This window comes from Bos javanicus, chromosome 1 (genome assembly GCF_032452875.1).
Source record: "Bos javanicus breed banteng chromosome 1, ARS-OSU_banteng_1.0, whole genome shotgun sequence".
Lineage (NCBI taxonomy): Eukaryota > Metazoa > Chordata > Mammalia > Artiodactyla > Bovidae > Bos > Bos javanicus.
In genome coordinates, this window is record NC_083868.1 from 144045695 (window position 1) to 144059909 (window position 14215).

Below are 14215 nucleotides of genomic sequence, written 5' to 3' on the forward strand. Positions count from 1 at the left end.
GGACCCCCTTGCCAGCTTGGCTTCCAGCCTTGGCCCAGTCCACATGGCCTCCTGAGACCCAAGACTCTGATTCCCAGCATCCCTTGTAGCAGGCCATGTCTGAGTGCACGTACTCGGGGAGGGGTGCTGCCCACACCTCCAAAAGGCTCTGACCCAGCGGGCAGGGGGCACGGGTCCCAGGGAAGGCTCAGAACAAGGTGGGGGCCTGTCTCTCCCCAGGCTGCATGGCCTCTTTAGCTGCCCTATGGGCTCAGTGCTGACTGCAGGCTGACCTGAGGTCCAGAGCTGGACACCGGCCAGGATGGGGATCTTGGTGAGGAGGACACGGGGAACCAGAGATAGCGCCCTGCAGAGCGACTTGCAAGACCCCCTGTGGCACCCACGAGGCACTCCTGCAGGGACAGAACTCTGATCGGCACAAGAGTGGGGGCCGGTGTTCACCCACTGGGCCCAGCTCCTGCAGGTGCTCCTTGCAGGGGAGGCGTGAAGAGGGCCATACTGGGTACGGTCATCACAGGGGGAAAGGGCGGCCGCCACTGGGTTGGACCTCAGCCCTCCCCTCTGCTCAGTCTCTGCCCTCTCCCAACCCCCCTGGGGTCCCCTCCCCATTACTCCATCTTTCTCCCTCCTCCTCCTGAGAGCTGTAGTGAGTTGCTTGGAAATGAGCAGTTGCCTCAGTGGTGTCTGGTTCTGTGACCCCATGGACTGTAGTCCGTCAGGCTCCTCTGTCCATGGGACATTCCAGGCGAGAATATTGGAGAAGGTTGCTGTGCCCTCCCCCAGGGTATCTTCCCTGGAGTCGCACAGGGTCCCCCAAATTCATGTCAGGGAACCTCAATGGGAAACGGTCTCAGCTGATGTCACTAGTGAAGATGGGGTCACCCTGGGTAGGGTGGCCCTTAATGCAGTGACCTGTGTCCATGTAAGGAGAGGAGAGTGCCAGAGACAGGGCTGTGGGCTGTGCCAGGGTCACCTGCAGGCTCCAGAAGCTGCAGGAGACACAGAGAGGTCAGAGAACCAGTCCTGCCCACACCTTCATCTTGGACTTTGGCCTCTAGACCCAGAGAGAGCGGACATTTGCTGTTCAAGACGCCTGGGGCCCCTCCCAGGAGCTCGCAGCCTCACAGCTTGGGTGAGTCCCTTGCCCCAGAGGAGGCAGACCCCGCACAGAGGTCCTGCCTGTCGGGGCCCCTGGGTCTGGGCCCAGAAGCCCTCTCAGGCTGCATTTTAGCCAAACCGCGGTGTCACTTTCTGGATTTGGGTGAGGGGTCCTGCCCTGGATCTGCTGGGAGCCCATGGGGAAGTGCATGGGGTACCTGAACTACAGCCGCTCCCTCCAGACCCTCTCCTTCTGTGGACCGGCTATGCCCCGGGTCCTCCCCTGCCTCTCTGATTGCAGCCCCCTGCCTTGGGGAGACCACTCCCTCCCCCAGCCTGGGCCCCGGTGTGGCAGTTCCCCCCTTCCTGGTCGGCCCACTCCCAGCAGCCTCAGCACGTGCAACCTGGGGATGAATCGCCCTCAGGGGGCGGGGGCGGGGTGAGCTCAGGCTCCAGGACACTGTGAGGGTGTGGGGACTGGAGCACGGTGAGGAGGGTGGGCGGCAGAGGAGAGGAGGATCCTGGCCAGTTACTGCCTGGGGCACACCCTGCCCTTAGGGTCACACCACCAAGACCCAGATCTATCCGAGTCCTTAGGAGACTTGGAAGGTGGTGTGGCCGAGGTTCTGTTCCTGACACGGGGTGGCTGGCCAGGGCCTGCACAGCTCCTGGGCATTGGGGCCTGTTCATGGGGGTCTCGTGGGGACCCAAGCCCCCACCCCCCACCCCCCAGGAAGTGTGCACTGTGCCCTCCCAACAGCAGCAGTGGCAGAAACCCCCTCCCAGGAGCTCAGGCTGAGCCCGGGGGTCACTGACACAAGCCTCTGAATTCCTGACATTAAAGCCCCTGGACAAGGTCCAGCCTTCCCCACACCCTCACCCCACTGGAGCTGCCCTACCCTGCCCCTGTTTCTCACTTCTCCCTGATGACGGCAGAATCAACACGGATTCGAGGAAAGTATGCCGTGTTTACTAGTAACGAAGGAGGCTCTCCCCATGGGACTTGGGAGTCAGGAAGGAGCCCTGGGCAGCTGGGGATTGTGGCGGGGGCGGGTGCTGAGTCAGGGCTGGAGAACATTCAGGAATGCAGCAGACGGGCGGTTAGCAGTGGCCGGTGGGCCTGATGAGAGTGGGGAACACAGGGCAGACCACGCTGGGGGGACTATCTTTGGGCTGGGCCAGCGTGGGCACGGGCGCCAGTCACCAAGGACGGAATGGTCCCAGGTGAGCGCCTTCTGACTGGAAACGGCCTCTTTCTGAGAAGCCCCCTTTCTGAGAAGCCGGGACTTGGAAGGAGATGCAGACAGGATATGCCTGTTCGGCCGCGGCGCAGGCATTGTCCTGAGCCGCCTGCCAGCTTCCGGCCCAACCAGCAGCCAGTGTCACAGCACCCGGGCCTCATGGGCACTGGCAGAGCAGGGTGGCCCTCTCCTGAGGGTCTCCAATGCCAAGGCTGCCCTTCCCAGGGTGGGAGCTGCAGTCACGGAGAGCGTGCAAGCTGCAGGGCCTGGGGAGGCAGAACCAGGCTCCAGCTGCCTGCTTTGTGGGAAAGGAAACTGGGGTGTGCTGGTCACGCAGCTTCCCTTTTGCCCTCTGCCCTCTCAACGAGCCTCCCCCTATCAGCGGGCTCCACCTCCCTGACAGGTGTTCACTGCACATCCGCTCTGTGCAGGGAAGAGGGGGCAGGGGCCACAGGCTCCCAGAGACCAGACTCCTGCAGCCTGTGGCCTCCACCCACGGCAATGCCAGCACCGGACTTGTGCCCAGCCCCTGACCTGGAATGTGAACCATCAGTCACCTCTCCTGTACCCCATGCAGGTGGGGACCCCGACAGCAGCTCTGCTGTCCTGCCCTGCGAGGAAAGGTGACATGGGGATCCTCGGTCTTGGCTACTGACCTCTGGGCAGGACCCCATCTGTGTGGGACGTTGAGAAGTACCCCCCCACCATCAGTAGGAACCCCCAAGAGTGACCAAATGCCTCCACACTGACCCATGTCCCCCGGGAGATGGGGCCACTCTGGAAGGGCAGGGGCCGGGTCCCCCACCGCAGTCAGGACTGGCCAAGTGGACTGAGTTGGTCCGCATGCTGACCAAAGTGTCTGGACCCAGGCATGCCAATAGCTTATATTCTCTGGAACCAGGCTTCCAAAAATGTCAAAACTCGGCACTCACATGCTATCCATAATACAGCTTAAGACACAAGCAGAGGCCCCAGGGTGAACTGGCCGGGGTGACCTGTGCGAGCTGGACAGAGAGGGCACTGCTGTGGCCCCAGAGGCCCGGAGGCAGCCAGGAGGGTCGGTCGGAGCCCAGCCAGAAGATGATGACTTTGGCACGGAGCCTGGAGGGCGTGGCCTCAGCTTCGGGAAGGCCAGGGCCAAGGCAGAGCCCACAAGCAAGTGGGAGAGAGTCCCTAGGGGCCCTCCCGGGCCAGGGTGTCAAGTGGACCTGAGCCAGAGAGCCAGCCCTGCCGCTTCCCCAAGAATGAAACTGCTTTTGATTGGAAACCTGGAACCAGGCTCGGTCTCCCTGCAGCTGCACCATCCTGCCAGGCTGAGATGCCCCCTCCCTACCCCTCCAGCCAGGGGCTGCTCAGGGTCTGCTGGCCAGGCCTCCGGCAGGGTGGTGGAGCAGCCCTCCTGGGTCCCTGTCCTGGCGTCACAGCACAGTCACTGTGGACGGGCCACGCCCATCTGCCCGTATCCACTCGGTTGCTCCCACCTGCCCGGCCCCACCTGCCGCTCCGGCTTCTTGCTCGAGATGCCGTGAGTCACCTTTCTGTCATTCTCTGAGGAACCACACATGCCTTCTAATGCTTTCATGTTAAAAGTCTGTGTGGATCCCACATCACACTCACGTACAGGCCATGTGAGGGCTTTTGGTACAAACACACGCAGGATTCTTGAAACACTGTTGGCTTAGAATCCACGCCAAGCCGCCTTGTTGAGTTTGCTGCAAGTCTGGGTCTGGGAGGTGCAGGTCTCACATGCCCGTTGGTGCTGAATAACCACAGGGCGACAGGCCCATTTCCTGTGGCGCGGGGGAGGCGCCCACCAGGCAACCTGGCAGACTCCGTCACAGAACCTGCTGGGAACACTGAACTGCTGGATGCAGTCCCGGAATTAACATGGAAACCACCTGGCGGGGGCAGGGCATCAGGCTGCCTGCCCCCGGACTTGGCCATGGCTCCACTCCGGTCACTCAGTGGGCCTGGTGGGCTCCAGGGACCCCCTGGTTGAGGCAAGGTTGCTGCCATGACCCTGCAGTTTCTCAGGGGAGGCAGGTGGGGGCACAGGCAATGGTGAGAGGCTAGCAGGGGCTGCCCAGCGAGATTTGAGGAAATGTCTGCTGTGTTTGAAGAAAAGCTGCCGTGGCCGGGAGGTCACCCTCTGTCCACTCATGGCCCCACAGTGAAGGACCATGACGGTCACCTGTCCACACTGGTGTCCACTGGAAATGCTCGTCCCAGACCTGCCCAGGTGTCCCCTGCCGTAGAGTCCAAGCCCTTGGCTGCCCTGTCCAGCTGCTCCGCCCAGCACAGAGCTTCTCCTAAAATTCCACGTGCTTTTGAGGAGGGAAAACTAGCTTCTGACCAAAACAAAGGAGGTTGGGTTTTCCTCCCAGTCAGCATCCTGGAGAGATGTGAATTCAGGGGGGCTTTCCAGTGTTTCCTGTTTTGTGCTTCAGGACACACACACAGACACGGGGCCATTGGGCTGGAAGTGGGGTGGGAGCCTCACACGCAGACCCAGGGAGTGGCTGTTGCGTCTGGAGCGACCATTGCCCAGCACGGGTCATCTGGAAGAGAGGGCTCTCGCACACCTCTTCCTGGAGCAGACATTCTTCCTCCAGCTTCAGGAGTTCATCCCACAGCGAGTCGGGTCCGGAGCTGGTGGCAGGAAGGAGCTGTCATGGCCCTTCTCTTGTTCTGTGTTTGGTGGCAAAGGTGGGGGGCCCACCTACTTGGAGGCATGTGTAGCCCTGGGGAGCCACCATGCCAAACTTTTGAAAGGTTCACTGGGATCAGGGCAGCAGCTGGCACGTGCTCCCGGGATCAGCGTGGTCCTTTCAAGGGTGCCTTTCATGTTCCCCCAATGCCAGGAGGCCAGTGTCCATGCAGTCCCGAGCTTCTGGCGGAGATGGTCCACTCTGCCCGGGCTGTCCGAGTCAGTTCTTGAGCTGCCATCCGACGTCCCAGCTGGCGGCATCTCCTGGGAGCCCTGGCCTCGTCCTGGGGGGTCCCTCATCACACGTGCTCTTGGAAGGAAAGAGGAGAGAGGGCGTGAGCCTGGAGTCCACTCATTTCGGTGGCAGAGACTAGTCTTCTCAGGGCCCAGCACGGTGAAAGCACTGTGAGAACGGCACAGGCAGTGCACACTGGACTCTCAGGTCTGCGGGCCCGGATTCCTCAGCAAGCTGCGTCCCGCATCCTCCAGGATGGGCCTCGGGGACAGGCCTCCGGAGTGAATCTGCTGCGGTACCAGGCAGCCGCGGGCCGGGAATCACCTGGGTGAACAGGTGGGCAGGCACGTCGTGTGGGTTGTGCTCACCCTCCCCTGACAACCCTTCTCAAGGGCGGTTGAGGGGGAATGGGGTTCAGAGAGGTGAGGCCACTGGCTTCAGGCATGGAGCTGGCTGGCGGGACCCCAAAGGCCCTGGCAGCCCGAGGCACCTATCAGTGGGAAACCGAAACCCAAGGCCCTGTGTGTGATACTTTCCCAGAGCGGGGCAGGAGCCACGTGACGTTTGCGTGGGAACTGTGAGGTGCTCGTCTGTACAAAGGGTCTGGACTTGCTGGAGAGCCCCACCCCGAGGGCTGTGATGGAGGGAGACCAGGGGAACGGAGACAGGGTGTGGAGCAGGGGCATCATGCTCCAGCCTCTCTGCTCCTGCGAACATTTGGAAAGTCCCAGAGTCAGCAGAGGACAGGGCAGCATGCCAGGAGAGAAGGCCTCCATTTGGGGTTTCACCAGCTGTGCACTGAAAGCACCTACTCCCTGGGCATTGAGCCATGCTCGTGCAGAGAGCCAAGCACCCAGCCACCCTGCCTGAGTGACCCGAGCTTCCTCCACGCGTCTCCTTCCCTCCCGGCAAACTCACCTGCGAGAGCTAGCTCTGGCCTTGCAACCTGGGCACCTGCGGGAATTAAGCATAAATGCTCAGGGTGGGGTAGTGAAGCAAGGCCTCTCTGAAGACCCCAAGGGCCCCATGCTCAGTACCCCCTCCACTCAACCCTCCTCTGGCTTCCTGCTCGGGTGAGGGGCTTTGCAGGCCACCCTGAGTCCCAGGACGAGACTTTGTAGGAGGTCAGGTGGGAAGCACCTGGAGAGGCTTGGGGGCTTTCACGGCCTCGGTTCCAGGGCGCTAGGTGACGTCTCTAAGAGGTGGAAGCTGGCAGCCAGGGGCACACCCCAGGGCCACAGGTGGAAACCCCTCTCGTCAGGCGGGCCTCCCACCATGAGTTGGGTCCTGAGTCCAACAGCGCTCCCCTTCCTTACTCTCTGGGGGGTCTCAGCGGGTCCTGACTCTGTTAATAGGACCTCTGGGGATGCCCGCTGACCTCCACCTCCAGGCTGACCTGGGGAGACTGTGCTGGGCCCAGGTCAGCCGTCAGCCCCTCTCGCTGACCCCTGGGTGCTTCCAGGGCCCACACTCTTGGCTTTCCCGCTCCCACTGTGAGCCCTGCTTCGTTTCACGTAGCCAAACCCCAGACTTTCTGTATCTGTCTGAGTTTGGCCAGAACTGGACAGAAGGCCTTGAAGGGACTGGAAGGCAGCTCAGCCTCCACAGGGGCACTGCGACCTGACTTCCACATTAGTAGAGTCCTCCATCCTCCCCCAAACCTAGGAGACTGGCCTTCCCTTCCGGGGCGGGCAGTGTCAGGATCTTGGAGGCTGAGATCACACCCAGGAGCGTGCTGCAGCTACTACGTTCACTCTCGTTAGTGTGGTTACACTGCGTGTCCCATGAAAGCGACACCTCTCAGAGCTTGTAAACATCTTGGGAAAGGCAGCCCCACATCCCAACAACACAAAAGTGTGCTGTCCACGGCACAGGTGTCCCCATACCTGTGTAGCTTTTGGGTGGACACCTGCTCCTGCACAGCCAGCCTGTGGCGAGAGCCAGGAGCACGATCACGGCCAGCACGGCAAGGACGCTAAGAACCTGCTGGTGTTTCCCGCTGTGGCTGCCATCGACTGGGTCCTCTGTGATGCTGTCCTTGGTTCCCGTGAACGTTTCTGCAGGAGAGGAAAATCACGCAGGGCTTATAGACAGGGAGGAAAGGGGGGTTTTTTTCATCCTGAAGGACTGGGCGCTAAGAGAAGCACTGATCCAACAAGACTTCCTAGAGGCACTTGATGGTTTTTAAGCTATAAAGGTGACGGAGACAAAGATTTCCTCTTCCAGGTAAGCCTTCATCTCTTCTTGGGATGCCCCTTCTCCTCAGCCCACTGGTGAGACCTGTAACCCCAGTGCTTCCTAGAGGTTCACACCTGGGGATGGAGTGGAAGGAAGCATAAGTCTTCCTGGCTTTTTAAACTTTAATTCTTTCTAGCTTAATTGCTGGCTTAAAAAAAAAATGGTGAAATTTACATAACAAAATGAACCATTTTATAACCATTCAGTGGCCTTTACTAATTCACAAGTTCATGCAGCCATGACTGTTATCTGATTCCAGAACTTTTCATGCCACAAAGGGAAACCCTCTGCCCCCCAGCAGTCACTCCCACCCCCTATCCCGGGCATGCGTGCATGTTCAGTCACTAAGTTGTGTCTGACTTTTTGCAACCCTGTGGACTATAGCCTGCAGGCTCCTCTGTCCATGAAATTCTCCAGGCAAGAATACTGGAGTGGGTTGCCATTCCCTTCTCCAGGGGATCTTTCCGACCCAGGGATCGAACCCAAGTCTTTTGGGTCTCCTGCATTACCACTGCACCGCCTGGGAAGCCCTTCCCCCTCCCCGTCCCCAGCAAACTCTAATCTACATTAGATTAGTCTGTTTGGGTTTACCTATTCCGGACATTTTGTACCAGTGGAGCCATAAGCTATGAGGACTGTTCCGTCTGGCTTCTCCCACTGAGCATCATTTGCTCACCCGTGCTGCAGCAACCTCAGAACTTTGCTCCTTTTCGTGGCTGAGTGACGCTATACCTTGTGGATGGACACTCTGTGCTCACCCCTCTGTCCACCTACGGACTCCTGGGCGTCCCCACCTTTTGGTTACTGTGAATAAGCTGCTGTGAACATTCACATACAAGTATTTGTCTGAGTCTCGCTTCCAGAGCCCTTGGCCACACACCCAGGTGTGTGGACCTGCTGGGTCACTGCTGATCCTGTGTTTAGTTTTTTAAGGAACCAGCAGACCGTTTTCCACGGCGGCTGCACCACTCCGAATCTGTTGGAAGTGCACGAGGGGGCCAGCCCCCTGTCCCAGTGCCCCACCATGGTGCCTCTTGGGGAGTGGTTCTCAGGGGCTGACAGGCAACACCCTCCCCAGGCAGCTTGTGACAAGTGCCCCATGTTTCCCAAACCCGGAGAAGCTACAAACCAGACAGTGGCGAGGCCCCCCATGTGCCTTAGAACCACCCAGAAGCTTTTCAACACATTCCAGAGGTGCTGATTCAGAGAGTGGGCACGTGATGAGGGGGCACAGGGGTTCCCAGTTGTTCCCGGAGCAGCCAGGCTGAGACCACGACCCCAGGAGACCCTCCTGCTCTCCTCCCATCCCCCCTCCTCTGCCTCCAACTATCCTGCTGGGACGCAGAGTCAGAGGAGGCCTTTAGTGCAGCCAGAGGACTGTGACTGCTGAGCCACAGGGCTGCATCTGTATTCCAGGAGAATGCCCGGGCCAGACACTCCCGGCAACCAGGATGCTCTTGGTACCAGGCAGGTCTGGACCCCATCCCCCAGCTCCCGCCCTCCTTCCCCAGCATCTCAACCCTGCTAACAGGGACTCACAGACCCAGAGAGCCTATGGCTTTTACAAAGGAGTCACCCGCCTGCACCCTTTTACGGGGGGCCTTGGGCAGTGGCTGGGCCCAGCTGGACCCGCTGGTAGAGTTGTTCTGGCTTCTTAGGGGGCATATGTCCAAAGAGTGTGGAAGGGAGCCATGCTGGATGGGGCTTCCATCCCAGTGCTTCTGCTGCCTCTTTCTGTGGCTTTTGAGATTTTCAGAGCCTCAGTCCCCCATCTGTGAAATGGGTCACCAAAACTGACCCCTGAGCACAAGCCAGCTCCTGCCCTCAGCATGGTGACGCTCTCACCTGCCCTCCCTGCCCCGCCTCTGACGCCGCTGCCCAGTCTCCTCACAGGGGCTTTGTCTCCTGCCCAGTCACCCCCGGCCCGGCCTTGGGTTGGGGTCAGCATGCAGCCCCGTGGGGTCCCCTGGGACCTCACCTGTCTGGCCGCTCGTCAGGTTCTGGTGTAGCAGCACATTCTCAATGCAGCAGCCCACGTTGACATGGGGGGTTCGCCCGATTCTCAGGACACTGACCACATCATACAGGCCCCGCGCGTTCAGGGACACCGTGTTATTCTGCAGGGCGCTGTCCAGCACGCTGTTGTCCGTCTTGTTGATCCAGTACACATTTGGCCGCGGGTAGCCGTTGGTAGACGTGCACGTGAAGGTGAGCTCCTCGTCCTGGGATGGGCCACTGACCACGGGCATGCTGTAGTTTGCTGCAGGGAGAGACATGGGCTGAGGGGTGCCAGGTCCTGAAGGTCAGAAAAGGGGGGACACATGCCAAGGGCCAGGGCAGGGGGGAGGCAGCCATTGAGCCCGTGATGCTGGAGCAGGGGCAGGACCAAAACTGTGGTCTTGTCAGCAGCACAGGCTCCGTTCTGCCCAGGAGCCACCCCCAGGTCAATAAGGAGGCTGCTGAGTCTGGTGAGCAGTGAGCAGTGCCCACTTCCTGCCCCAATGGGGTTGGCCTCATTTGAGTCTAGTGACACAGACAGCTGGCGATCCCCCGTGTCCACTGAAGGATGCCCTGAGCAGCCTGCTGGAGACGCTTTCATTTTCTGACTCTCCTGACCTCATTTAGTACCTTACAGCACTGGTTTCTTATTTCATAAAAAAACCTAGTTTGAGAGGCTTCCTTGGTGGCTCAGTGGTAAAGAATCTGCCTGCCATTCCAGGAGACGCAGGTTTGATCCCTGATCACGGAGGATCCCACATGCTGCACAGCAACGTAGCCTGTGAATCGCAACTACTAAGCCTGTGCTGTTGAGCTTGGAGCCTCAACTACTGAGCCCATCACTGAGCTGCAGCTACTGGGCCCACATGCCCTGGAACCCATGCTCCACAAGAGAAGCCGCCACAATGAGAGGCCGCACAGCACAACTAGAGAGGACCCTCTGTTTGCCACAACTACAGAAAGCTCGCGTGCAGCAATGAAGACCTAGTGCAGCTGAAAATAAAATAAGTGAATTATGTAAAAGAGTCTAGACTGGGTTGAGCTGGAGAGTTCAAAGCAAAGACAGCAAGATGGGGAGCTCCCATATGGAAGCAGGCAGCCTCGGATACTGGAAAACAGTCTCAGGAGTTGAATGATCTTTGCTGCCTTTAGCTGTACACACAGTTAAACACCAGACCACAGAGGGATCGGGGTTTTCTTTAAGGGAACACACAGGTGAAAGAGCCACAGGAAACGGCTGTCACTTACTGACACTTCTTCCTGGACATAAGGCTGGGATGAAATCAGCTTGGCCGCTTCCTCTGTCTTACCTGCCACGTGCAGCGTGACCGCAACTTCCAAAATCTTTTTTAATTCCAAGGACTTCCGAAACACCAGGCAGTTGAACTTCTGCTCATCCTGGGGGGTGACATTGCGCAGGTGCAGAGAGAAGTCGCCCTGCTTCATGCTGTCCAAGGACAGCCGAGCCCGGTCCTTGTAGTGGTTGTCACCGTGGCTGGCAGAGCTGTTTCCGGACAGGTGGTAGGTCACCACGGAGTCGACATTCCCTTTGCCCGCCATGCTGATTTGCCAGTAAACGTAAAGGTCGTTTAAATCGAAGCTGTTTTTTTCAGGGTAAATGCAGCGGAGCTGGACATCGCTGCCCACCATCGCTCGGACTTCTTCTTGACTCTCTGCAACCACCCACAGAGAACAGAAATCATCTTCTGCACCTGACCCCCAACTTTGACGTCACCCTATGGGGGGTGGAGGGGGGAGCTGCTGAGTTGCAAGACTCAAACTCCAATTGTGATTCATCTCAGTAGGAAAGGAATATGTTAATAAGAAGCACACAGGGAACCCAAAGTATTGTAAACATTCGGACCCTGGCGGTGAACAGCTCCAGTGGAGGGCCAGGGCTGGTTTCCTGTGATCAAGTGGAAGACCAGCCTTGGGAGGATCAGGCCCTGGGGCACTGGGACTGCTCCTCACAGTTTCTGCTACTTCTTGGGATTTTTATAACAAATTAAAAATAAAAAGGTTTAAAAAAAAATTTAGACGTTTTCAAAGAAAGCATAAGCTTCTCAGTATCACTGTGATACTGCTTGTGCTGCATCAGTGCAGGCCCAGCGAGGCTCTGGGGTGTTCCAGCCATAGGAATGCCAGCAGGGAGAGTGGCCACGCGCCCTGGCCCGTTCCTCTGTGGGCTGGAGGGCCGGACAAGGCCTCGATCTCCACTGTGGTGCTGCACCCCATTTCATGCTCTCCTGGATGCTGGTGGCTTTGGGGAGCACAGGGGCTGCAAGAAACAGGAAGCCCAGCTGCTGGCTCCTCTGGGAAGTGGAGGTTCTGAAACACTTGGGGGGAACTGCACTGTGCTTGCCCCAAACATGAAACAAAACAAAACCTTGGGGGCTGGTGGAGCGCTCCCCTTAGTGGCTGTCAGTCCTACACATTACCTCAGGCTTGGGGGCCCAGCTTTCTCATAAGGACCCCTGGAAAAACAGGCAGGCCTGTGAGGAGGGCCCCACTGACACCTGCCTCCGCCCCAGGTTCTACTGCTCAGCGCTGAAGGGCTTGGAAGCCTCCCCAAGAGCGCCTCCTGCACTTACCGGCTTGCAGGCCCCAGAGCAGCAGCAGGAACAATCCAGGACTGGGAAGAAACAACCAGAAAGCCAGGTGAGTCCCGCTTCTTCCAGACTAGGCAAGAGCCGGTTACACACATCATCCAAATGGGAATACATCCACAACCAGCCAGCCCATCAGCCCAGGGTCCCTGGGGCAGCCAGGAACTCAGGGAGAGGAGCCAGGACCGCAACCTCCCTGCCAAGCACAGCAAGCCCCTGCCAGGGACCAGCTCTGTATTAACAGAACGCCCCTCACAGCAATTTTGAGAGTGAGATAAAGGGTATTGAGAGGGGTCACCAGACCCTTGATAGTGTGGCTTCGCATGGATGGGGTCCAAGAAACTGTATAAAATCAGAAAAAAAAACACTTTCCCAGCATTTGAAATTTGAAAGACAGGATGTAAGATGCTTGCCTCAAGGGAAGGTCAGAGCAGCCCCAGGACAACCTTCTGAAGGAACAGTCATTCAGGAACCAGAGCTGGTGGCTCCACCCAGCCTGTGGGCAGCTCAGCCCTGGGGGCCAGCAGATGTGTCTCAGCGCTCCCAGGCTCCGGGCACCTTCAGTCTGGGAGCCTCTGCGCCCTGCACGCCCCAGCTGTGCCCGCCCCCGCTCCCACCCCCTCACCTGTCGCCTCCCTGCCCCTGCCCCAGCCCACAGCTCCCTGGGTCAGATAGGAGAAAGTGCACACTCAGGGGCAGGGTGGCTGGTGGCTGTGACATCCCAGTACTTTTATTTTCCTTTCTTGAGGGAATAATCTTTACCTGCATTTCTAACTAGGGAGACTAAGTGGTGGGACCGACGGGACGGAGTGGGGAAGGGGGTGGAAGGAGGGGGGAAGAAGGGGGGGCTTCTGAGTTGTGTGATAGGACACCTGGGGATGGGGTACCGCACCATCTCATCAAGTGGGGGCACAGGCTGCCTACCCTAAGACTTCCCTGAAGGCAGCGTTTTGGCCAAAAGTGGAGGGGGAGTTGGGAGCAGAGGGCGGATAGTGGGGGGCAATCCAGGCGTCGGGGGCGGTGGGCACCAGCCCGCACTGGAAGTAAATGAGCGACTTTGGCACAGCGCGGTCACGCCCTTCTTTCCTCTGGGTAACCGCTGGGACAGGGGAGGAAAAGGGGGGAAGTGAGCGTGGGTCGCTGCGTCTTCTCAGCTCTCCGCTCTCCCTCCCTCGGCGGGGACCCGGCCCGAGCATACACCCGCGCAAGGCCACCGTCCTTCGCCGCCCTCCCGCCCGCACGTAACCGCACCTGCCGCGGCCCAGCCCGAGGCCGCCCCGCCTCCGCTGCCCCGCCAGGCTACTGGTCCCCGGAGATAACTTCGCTTCCCGGCGCCGCGCGTCCGCGCCGCGCCTCCGCTCCGTCCCGCGAACCTACAGGACGCGGCCGCGCACACACTCACCTCCTCGGCCGCATGGTGGGGGCGGAGACCCCGGCCCGCCCCGGAGATCTCGGGGCGCTAGAGACCGCAGCCAGAGGGAGGTCTCGGGCGGCGGGAAAACTCCGAGCACGGGCGACCTCGGGCCGCGGGAGCCCTCGGAGCGGCCGGCCAACACCAGCCAAGCTCCCGCCGCGCCTCGGAGGCTCTGGGCCCTGAGCGGGTAGTGGGCTGAGAGCCGGGCAGAGATCAGCCTGGCCCCGCCCCTGGCCCCGCCCCTGGCCCCTCCCACTGCCTCGGCCGGGAGCTGTGGGAACCGAAGCGTGGACACTGACTCACGAAAGTTAAGCCCTTCCCAGGCAAGGGTGCACGTCTGGCCCCGAGGGTAGCAGGCCGGGGGCTCCAGACCCGGCAAGTTGAGGACAGGGAAGGCCCCATGGAGGAGGGCGGCGAAGGCCGCTGCGGGAGTACTTGCCTGGCTGAAGGGAGGCTAAATGCTGTCCCCCAAAGTCGCACAGAACGTCCGCGCCCCCAAGCGCCCAGCTTCCGCCGGCGCACGCCGGCCGCCCCACCCCTGCGCCCTGAGAGCCTGGCTGGGCGGGCTGGGTGTCAGTCTCCCGCCCTCCTTCCCCCTCTAGGAACCCAGTCAGTTCCTCCAGGGCTAGGTGACGTGAGAACTCCACGACTGTTCAGGAACGAATGAATGAGTGGCCG

The 14215-nt window shown here is 59.8% G+C and overlaps 1 protein-coding gene across 2 annotated transcripts; it reads right to left on the reverse strand.

The window, feature by feature from the left end:
- Nucleotides 1-2046: 2046 nt before the first annotated feature.
- On the reverse strand, nucleotides 2047-13728 carry ICOSLG (inducible T cell costimulator ligand). 2 transcript variants are annotated; one of them, XM_061423045.1, is made up of 7 exons: nucleotides 13526-13728; nucleotides 12109-12149; nucleotides 10828-11190; nucleotides 9498-9779; nucleotides 7168-7338; nucleotides 6200-6235; nucleotides 2047-5605 (listed from the first exon to the last, which is right to left on the reverse strand). In XM_061423045.1, the coding sequence occupies exons 1-7, from the start codon at nucleotides 13537-13539 to the stop codon at nucleotides 5508-5510; spliced, it is 1005 nt and encodes a 334-aa protein (XP_061279029.1). In that variant the 5' UTR covers nucleotides 13540-13728; the 3' UTR covers nucleotides 2047-5507. The 2 variants fall into 2 exon arrangements, with proteins under 2 accessions (XP_061279029.1, XP_061279035.1); XM_061423051.1 differs by having other exon boundaries at nucleotides 2047-5356; nucleotides 13526-13726.
- Between the last annotated feature and the right edge of the window lie 487 nt (nucleotides 13729-14215).

Coding starts and splice junctions, on each gene's coding strand:
- ICOSLG (XM_061423045.1), bottom strand. Junction 9,780..10,827: donor GGTCACGCTGCACGTGGCAG/GTAAGACAGAGG, acceptor CTCTCCCTGCAG/CAAACTACAGCATGCCCGTG. Junction 7,339..9,497: donor CCTGACGAGCGGCCAGACAG/GTGAGGTCCCAG, acceptor CCTCTCCTGCAG/AAACGTTCACGGGAACCAAG.